The sequence below is a fragment of the Rhincodon typus genome, chromosome 9 (genome assembly GCF_021869965.1).
Source record: "Rhincodon typus isolate 14 chromosome 9, sRhiTyp1.1, whole genome shotgun sequence".
NCBI classification, from domain to species: Eukaryota; Metazoa; Chordata; class Chondrichthyes; order Orectolobiformes; family Rhincodontidae; genus Rhincodon; species Rhincodon typus.
Window position 1 is genome coordinate 19,137,103 of NC_063340.1, and position 9,969 is coordinate 19,147,071.

The 9,969-nt window shown below is 39.6% G+C and overlaps 1 protein-coding gene across 5 annotated transcripts in view; it reads left to right on the forward strand.

Moving 5' to 3' along the window:
- LOC109910972 (atlastin-2-like) overlaps nucleotides 1-9,969 on the forward strand; it is a 75,804-nt gene that overhangs the window by 17,757 nt on the left and 48,078 nt on the right. For all 5 annotated transcript variants that reach the window (XM_048600674.1, XM_048600672.1, XM_048600675.1 and 2 more), the window contains exon 2: nucleotides 4,713-4,960. In XM_048600674.1, coding sequence (XP_048456631.1) covers nucleotides 4,713-4,960 — 248 coding nt within the window. The remainder of the gene's footprint in view (nucleotides 1-4,712; nucleotides 4,961-9,969) is intronic.

Genomic DNA, 9,969 nt, shown 5'->3' on the forward strand with positions numbered 1-9,969 from the left:
TTAAGGGGCCCTGTTCTCTAACAAGTTGCTTTTTTTTTTGTCCTTAATGCATCTGTAGAATTTCTTTGGATTCTCCTTAACCCTGTTTGCTAAAGCTACCTCATGTCCACTTTATTTGCCGTCCTGATTTCCCCCTTAAGTATACTTCTACTGCCTTTGTACTCATCTAAGGACTCATTCGATCCTGGCTGTCTCTCTTCTTTCCACACCACCGCCCCCAACACCACCTACCTCCCAGCGTTCCCTACACCTACCCAGCCTTTCACCTTCACCGTTCCAGAAACATACTGTCTCTGGACTCTCGACCTCATTTTTGAAGGCTTCCCACTTTACAGCTATCCCTTTATCTGTGAATATTTGCCCCTGATTAGCTTTTGAAAGTTCTGCCTAATAACTGTTAAAATTGGCCTTCCTCCAATTTAGAACTTTAACTTTTAGAACTGGTCTATCCTTTTCCATCATTATTTTAAAACTAATAGAATTATGATTGCTGGTCCCAAAGTGCTACCCCACTGACACCTTGGTCATCTGCCCTGCCTTATTTCCCAAGAGTAGGTCAAGTTTTGCTCCTTCTCTAGTAGGTACATCCACATAAAAAATAAAAATTTTCTTGTACACACTTAACACTCCCTGTACCAAATTAAGTTCTACTTAACTGACTCTCCCCAAATTTTCTTTCCTGTGAATTATGGAGAGTCCTTAAATGAATTCAGTCAAAATAAACCATTAAAATGTAGGACATTTGGCTTGTCGAGTCTGCTCTGCCATTCAATAAAATCATGCTTGATCTGTTGATCCTCAACTCTGCATTCCCGTATTTTCCCCCTAACTTTATTCCCTGCCTGGCTATCTCAAGCTCTTGAATATTCTTAACGAACCAGTCTCTCCTACCCTTTATGGTAAAGGATTCCACAGATTCACTACTGTCTGAGGGGGGAAAATATTCTCCTTATTTGTCTTGAATCAGCAACCTCTTCTGAGATAGTCAAGGACCAGAAGACAATCAAGGGGAGACACAACTCAACATCTACTCTGTCATGCCCCGTAGAAATCATCTTTTTTTTTTCTTTTGAATAAATTTCTCCTCATTCTTCTGAACCGAGTGTAGACCTAACCTAGTCAACCCCTTAAGACAATATTCCATAACCAGGATCAATCTAGTGAGCCAAAACCAGAAATTGCTGGCGAAACTCAACATGTCTGGCAGTATCAGTGGGGAGAAAGCAGAGTTAATGTTTCAAAGCTGGTGATTATTCAGTTACTTACTACAGTTTCCCTTTTGTCACCAGTCATGTACTTGATGAAATGTCAGGTGCTAATGAAGACTTAAAAATTGTTTTTCCAGGTGATTGAACCATTCAGAATGTAATTGCTAGTGTAAGGATTTGTGTGTAATTTGAAGGACTTGATCCACAGACATCCATGTTTCTGAATATTGATTGACCTTTGACCTTAATCTTTGTATCCCCGAATGTAAATTCTGTACTGCAGCATTGAAAAGGAGCTGGGAAGCTCACCTGCTGTCATAGCTAATACCGCCAACATTCCTTAGTTAGGCATTACTATCCAATTACTTGTGGGACCTTGCTGTGTGTAGAATAGGTTGCTACATTTGCAGTGCTACAACAGTGAATACTTAATGTCTTTTGACTCTCTATAAAATGTTCCAATGTTGGGAAAGTTGTATTATACGTTTAAGTTCTTTATTGATCCTTTAACTCCATTGCAATTCAGATGACTTGGGATTTCTGAATTGTCTATTCTTCTATTTCTGTAACATTTTTGTACACAACTTGGAATTCTAAAATTGCTGCTTTCTGGCTCTCCAGTTCATCTTTCATGGTGCTAGAGTAAATGAGAAGGATTTGATCATTTATTGGTTGACCAGATAAGGGTTTTTAAAATTATGGGCAAAATGCTGCTTTTGGGCAGAGTCTTAGCAATGTCTTCGTAGTATTGACGTTAGATTTTAGGCTTTCGGAATGGAATTTGGAGTCTTGATTTTCATTAACTCCCTTGAAGTTGAGTTTGTGTTTCAACACATTGAAATGTTCAGTTGAAACATATCTGTTCTGAAGAAAACAAATCAACCTGAGACATTCTGGCAGGTGCTGCGAGACCTGATCATTTTCAGCATTTCCTGTTTTGGACTAGAATTCTCTTTTTTTTTTTTTTTTTTTTTTTTTTTTTTTTTTTTTTGCAGTTAAATATTTAAGTATTTATTACTGATGTTGTAGAAACAACTGAGCTGAACAGTTTGTTGCTTTCCACCTTCTTCTATTTTTCATTTGTGCTTACTGCAAAAATCAACAATTTAAGAATGCAAAAGTGAAATACTGCAGATATTGGAAATTCTCAAGTCTAGCAGCACCTATCAAAACAGTTCTGAAATGGTCATTGGCCTGAATTTTTGTTCCTGTTTTTAGATGCAGCCTGGCCTGCTGAGTATTTTCTATTCTTGCTATTATTCTAAAAATCCACATCTCCTGTGGTTGCTCAGCCTCTTTCTTTCCTTTGGTCACTAATGGGAATCAATGCGTCTAGGATTGAAATTGTCAATTCATTTTAGCACCAGGATTAGGCAGACATGTTAAACAGCAAATAAAATCCATTCTCATCAGCTCTTCAGTACTTTTGAGCATAATATAAATGCAAAACTTCTTTGTAAGCAGGCTCCTTTTTTATGCTTAAATTCCTGTATTGAATTATATATAGTTGAACTGAGTGTAGAGCTTACTCCTACTTTGTGTTTGACATAGCTGTGGGAGATTTTAATATGTGCTGAAATCTAGCACAGGTTGTGATTAACATTTGCTTGAATTGCAATTATAAAACATAAATCACCCTTTCTTTCTAATTGCTGTTGGATATTGGAGTAATCCTCATTCTCAACTTCAATACTAGTTAGTGACTTAATGCTTTATATTTATCAATATCCCAATGCAGATCTGCACATGTAGTACTTGAGGCTGGTGCCAATATTTTGCTCAAAGCCAGACATCACCATTAGGGCCTGATTAGAGGTCCAGTGACTGCTACAAACAGTCGAGTTGAAACTTGAGTTCATAAAGTATATTGTGCAAGTCCAAGTGTTTAACTTAAGTGTGATGTTGGTACAATACTTGTATCCATTGTATGTACGATTGCATATGCTTAAGCATATTAATAGCTATATAAACTGCTTTCTTTCTTTTCTCTACTCCGTTCAGCCAGACGCGTTTGTTAGTAATGTTGGCTGTTCAAAATCCTCGGGATGTTTCTCACGCTATTAGCCGAGATTGACCTGCAGAATCTTTGAGTCCTTATTATCTTAGACTTCATTGTTGTAAAAAAAATCTTTCTCTATTCACACACTTGGATGTAAATGCCCCTCTGCCCATTAAAGTTCCATTCTTGCCATCCTACACTTTACTGATTGTTGCTAAACTCAAGATTAGTCACTGAGCACCGTGTGCATAAGTGGACACACAGTGCCCTATTGCAGTTGGATATTGTTGAACCCATGCCAAAACTGGAAGCAATTAGAAGTTAATATTTTAACAATGTCTAAAAGATTGATACTGTTCAGAGTGTTCTTGGTGTGAAAAATGTTCTGGATTGATCATGGGCCTTCTATCCATTTGGCAAAATACTAAATGCCTTTTTGGTTAGAATGAAGGCTGCATGTGTTGCACTAAGGTGCTCTGACATAACTCTCTAGAAGTAGATCAGAATTGGTGCTTTTGGCATTTTTGGGCTTGTAGAAAGACAAAACCATGCAACAACTAATGTTTATCTTGATTCATTTAAAATGAGATTTGCATTTATGCAAATTGTTAACTTGTTTAATGTGTATGTTTAGTCTTTGAGTGGATATTGTTTGGAAGAAATTGATCTAAATTTTAAGTATTTCTAACAGGAAAGTCAAGTACTGTAGTATTGTGCAAGTGTGAGAGGTTTATAACAACCTAGGTATCACTTTTGAGTACCAAAACAGTAAAGATTTATTGAAACTTTGGATTTCATTAAAAATGAGTAGGGGATGGAATACAATATTTTCTCTATTGGGTACCTTCTACCACTGAGATCAAGTTGCTCAGTGTCTAGTGTTCATTCTGTTTCTTCTAAAATAGTTGTGACTTTATTTCTCTAGAATAAAGGTGTATCTACTTTGTTTGCAGGGAAGTTGTAATCCTGAAGGAAATACAAATTGCGTGATTTCATAAGCAACATGCTGGTTTGTACTGATTTAAGTTATTGACTTTGGACCTTTTTTTGGTTTTGAGCTTGTGGTTGGCATGTAAATTTGCTGACACATACAGGTGCCTTTTTGAAGCTTGTAGATCAGCACAGTTGCATTATTTTCATTCGTTTCAAAAGTTGATTAGCTGAACAGTTACATCTATAACTTTTGTTTAAACCCTGGTTGGATAGGAACCACTTTATTCTCTTGTATTCCAGTCTGCTGACCGTTAATTGCTGCATCTGACTAAGGTTTTTAGGGGTAGAACAGGTTTATCTGTTTTGGGTTAGATGGAATATTTTAAAGATAAAATTTTTTTGATTCATGGTGCGAGCTGAGTACGATGGATTTCAGTTGGGTTTCGATTGTGATACCATTCCTTTCTGGGAAAGGAAAAGTCTACGTCAAGGTGAAGTAGATCACATCTCATTGCACGTGTAATTTTTGTTTTGGCATAGGCTAACTTGTATATTATTTTGGTTTTCAATAGATGAATATGGTAACCAGGAGGCTGCAATGAATTCCGATGATGTACCCATGAAAGAGGCAAGACCAATACAGGTAGTGTTGGCACATGAAGATAATCATCATTTTGATCTCGATGAAGAATCCTTGGAGCGAATTCTATTGCAAGAACACGTTCGGGACTTGAACGTTGTGGTTGTCTCTGTGGCAGGAGCATTTCGTAAAGGCAAATCGTTTTTGTTGGACTTCATGTTACGTTATATGTACAATCAGGTAAGAGACCACATGGCAGTTTCTTTTGCATGGGACCCCAATTGTTTTGAAATGTGCGTGTTGCTGGAAATATTTTCATTCAGTTAACGGTCACTATTGAGATTTGCAGTGCTTTCATGAGTTGGCAATTTTCAAGCTTTGTTAGGACTGACATGAAGTGAGACTGGATCGGTTAGGACTATTTCAATGGGGTTTAGAGAATGAGGGGATCTTAACCTATTAAGTTCTAACAGGATTAGACTAGGTAAGCATAGGTAAGATATTCCTGATGACTAAGGAGTGCAGAACCAGGGTTTACAGTCTAAAATACAGGGTGGACCTTTTAGGATTGAGATGAGAAATTTCTTCTAATTCTCTGCCACAGAAAGCGGTTAAGGCCAACGTGTTGGGTTCAAGAAGTAGTTTGATATACAGTTATTGAGACTAAAAGGACAAAACGTGGGGAGAAAGCAGAAACAGGGTACTGAGGACCTAGTTCTGTTGGTCCTATTCTAGGGACCTGCATTTGAATCCCACAGATGGTGAAATTTGAATTCCATTAAAATTAAAAAGCTCTGGAATCAAGAGTCTAAACTTGACCTTGAACCTGTGGTTGATTGTCAGAAAAACCCATCTAGATCACTAACGTTCTTTTGGAAAGGAAATACGCAGTCCTTACCTGGTCTGGTCTGTATGTCGGTCTACAGACCTACAGCCATGTAGTTGACTCCTAACAGCCCTCTAGGCAATTGGGGATAGGCAAAAGTACTGGCTTAGCCACCTGTGCTGATGTCCCATGAATGAATTGAAAACGAAAACCACAATCATGTTGAATGGTGGACCAGGCTTGAAGGGCTGAATGACTTATTCCTGATTCTAGTTTGTTTCTATGTATTCAGTTATCTCCATGTTCTGCTCACTGTGTAGTTACTTGTGGAACATTTGTTTCTTGGCTCTTGTTCAAAAGTGTTGAGCATTTGGACGTGAAGTTTTAAACCTGCAGAGCTGTAATATTCTTAAAGGGGCAAGATGGATTATTTTAATTTGTTCTACCAAATTACTCCTTCCCTCCTCTTTAACAAGTTAGGATACCCCTTTCATTTATAGCTTGCCCAAATCTCAATCCCTGCAAGCTTTGCTTGTGACTGCAAATGGGTTATTTGATTGCAGGGGACATCACAGTCGACCCTGAGTCTATTCATAGCCCCTGTCGACATGTGCTTTCATTGGAGTCAGTTACTGACTATCCTTTTTCAGGAGCCCTTGATTAGCCATTCATTAGTCAGGCTAATTAAGTTATTTCTTTTAAAACAGTACTGCTGACATGGCTTGCTTTGTCCGTAACCATGGTTTCCCACCCACTGATTGATAGGGCCCTCAACTGCATCTAACCTATCACCTGTGCTTCCACCCTGGCCCCTTCCCATCACTCAACAGCGTGATCATGTCCCCCTTGTCCTTACTTTTCATCCTGCCAGCCTTTGCATACAAAGGGTCATTCTCCGCCATTTCAGACAACTCCAGCAGAATGCCAGCACCAAACACATCATCCCCTCACTTCCCCCTGTCTGCATTTCGCAGGGATCATTCCCTCTGGGACACCCCAGTCTCCCCATGCAACTGCAGAAGGTGCAACACCACCTTCACCTACTTCCTGCTCACCACTCAAGGGCCTAAACAGTCTTTTCAAGTGAAGCAGCATTTCACCTGTACCACCTGCAATATTGTGTGTTGTATTCGCTGCACCCAATGTGGCCTACTCTACGTTGGAGAAACCAAACTCTGACTTGGTGACTGCTTTGCAGAACATCACCGGTCTGTGCGCGAGCATGACCCTGACCTTCCCATAGCCGATCATTTTAACACAGCACCCAGCTCGCATGCCCACTTGTCTGTCCTCTGTTTGCTGCAATGTTCCAGTGAATCAAAGCAACCTGGGGGAACAACATCTCACCTTCAGGCTAGGAGATAGGGTCCTGACCTGAGATGTCAACTTTTCTGCAACCTCTGCTGCCTTGCCTGCTGTGTTCCTCCAGCTTCACACTGTTGTCTCATCTTCAGGCTAGGCACTTTACAGGCTTCTGGACTTAATTTTGGTTCACAATTTGAGGGTATTGAACTCCATTCCCATTCCTTCCCTTTCTTTTAGTTTTACTTGTTATATTCTCTGTGTAACCATGTCCTCCCATTCCCCCCCCCACCCCAGTGGGACTCCGTTCTTTCTAGTCTGGCAGTTAGACACACCATTGTTCTGCCATTCTCCCAATCCAATCACTAAATCGAAACTATCAACATCCTTTCCCTCCCAGCACTTGACACTCCATCCACCTGTCCCCCAACTATAGCATAAATGCAGCCCCCCTGCGCTTCACTTCAACTCCGAGTCATCTCAACTCAATGTCAACTTGCTTTCTCTCCATGGATGCTGCCTGACCTGCTGTGATCACTGGCATTTGTTATTTCCAGTGTAAGTTATTTCTAATTGATCTGGTCAGAATGTTATGACAAATCTCCTTGGGTAGGTGGGACTTGAACCTGGACCATCTGACCCAGAGGTAGGAATACTATCACTGTGCTGCAAGAGCCCTCCCTAGCAAATTAGTGTCACTGTCCCTGACCTAAGCACCGATTGAACTGTGAAGCTTTTTAGATTTAATGATCAAGGATGTATAGGAAGTAGATAAATCATTCCCTAAAAGTGCACGTTTCAAGAATAGAACCAACTACATGTTCTCTCTGATTTTCTATTTCACTCTTGGCTTCAGCAAAAATGCCCAATTTCACCCTACGTGAAAATATGTCTTGGCAAATTTAATAAATGCATGCTGGCTTTGACTTAGTTCATAAGATTCCAACTGGAGTCTGAAAATTTTGTGTTCAAGATACTTCTAGGATTTGTGTACAAATGCCTTGCTACTAAATTTCATGCAACACTGAGTGAGTACTTTTGTAGGAGATGCTTTTGTCAGATAAGGCGTTAAACAGAGGTCCTCTGTGCCCTGTCAGGTGGCTGTAAAGGATTTGTTTTGAAGAGCAGTTGGGGGGTGTACCCCCTTATCCTTCAACAGAAACAGATTATTTGGTTATCACCCTGCTAGTGTGGGAACATGATGTGCAGAAATTTGCTACTGTTTTTTTCCATATAACGGTGACTACATTCCAGAAACACCTAATTGATCGTAATGTGCTTTGGCATGTGACTGTGAAAAGTATTAAATATTTCAAATATTTTATTAAACAATATGCCAAATATTTTGCTTTTAGAAATCAGAATAAAATGTAGAAAATACCAATAACAAATGTGATTTTTATGATGCTAGGATTGGGAAGAGAATGTGAGGAAACAAATGGCAAAAATGTCATGTAACAAATGGCAAAGGGGTGATAATTGTAGAAAAGAGTAGGCATTTGTCTAAAGTGATTGTAAATGCCAGGCTAATGAACAACTTTGCAAATGTGCAGTACATGGCACTAAAATCAAAAGTGGAGGATAAATTTCATGGTCTGTAACTGTTAACTGTTCAGTTTCCAGCCCAGAAGGCTGTGAAGTGCCAAATTTGATGGTTAAGGGGCTGTTCCTTGAGCTCACAATGAGTATCACTGGAAAATTGCAGCAGGCAGAGGACAGAAATGTGAGTGTGACACAGGTGCTGCATTAACATGGCAAGCAACCAGAAGCTTAAATTCATGCTTGCAAGTTGAAATGTTCTGCTAAATGGTCTCCCAATTTGTATTTGGTTTCCCCAGTGTAGAGGAGAATGCATTGTGTGCAAATACTTTAGACTGTATTATAAGTAGTACAAGTAACTTGCTTCACCTAGAATGGATATTTGGAATAGGAGTCCTTGGTTATCATGGGGGAGGGCTACATTCCTCAGTTGAGGATGGGAAGATCTATCAAGAGAGCTGTTGTGGAAGGTCTGTCTGAATATATGTAACTCAGACTGAGGAACTGAGAATTGACTTGGAGCCCTTAACGGACACAATTTTTGATGCCATGCAGTTGGTGAACTTAGCAAACAGCCTGTCCCTAACACCACGGCACCTTCCCATGTAACTGCAGAAGTTGCAACACCACCTTCACCAACTCCTTGCTCACCATTCAAGGGCCTAAACAGTCTCCAAGTGAAGCAGCATTTCACCTGTACCACCTGCAATGTTGTGTTGTATTCGCTGCACACAATGTGGCCTACTCTACATTGGAGAAACCAAGCAGACTTGGTGACCGCTTTGCAGAACACCACCGGTCTGTGCACAAGCATGACCCTGACCTTCCCGCAGCTGACCATTTTAACAGTGTTCTGCTCGCATGCCCTCTTGTCTGTCCTATGTTTTCTGCAGTGTTCCAGTGAATCACCAGGTGGGAAAAGAACGTGCTGAAAATGGACACTGGCGGGATAAATCCGAAGTTGTAAGCAAAATTAATAAATTTTGCCTTGTTCTTGAGAACAGGAAACTGCACTGATAAAACTGTATTGTATGGCATTTTATAGCCAGTTTATTTGGAGCAATAACCAATTTGATATGAATATGTAATGAAAAATTGACTCATAATTACAAGAAGTAAAAAATATGACTGTCATTTTCTCTTTGCATATTTACAGCATGGGTTTATGTTTGATTTTCTTAGAGTTTGAATGTGAAGTATTTTTCTAAGCCAGACTGTATGACATTGACAGTATTAGTAATGCACTAATCTTTGAAGCATACACCCCATAGTTTAAGGTCTGTTTTAAATGCCTGATCACAGTTGAAGTTCAATGGTTCTTTAATCACTGAGGAAAAATGTAATACCTTGAATATTTTTGTATTTAATGTTGGTTAATGTAAAGGTTTTGTTTTGCATATTGAATTAGGAAAAAGATATTTTGAAGCAAAAGGTTATGCAAAGTGTTACTTTTACAAGTGTCACCTGACACTCATTTGTAAGTAGAGATAACAAGGTGCAGAGCTGGATGAACACAGCAGGCCAAGCAGCATCAGAGGAGCAGGAAAGCCGACGTTTCGGGCCTAGGCCCTTCTTCAGAAAT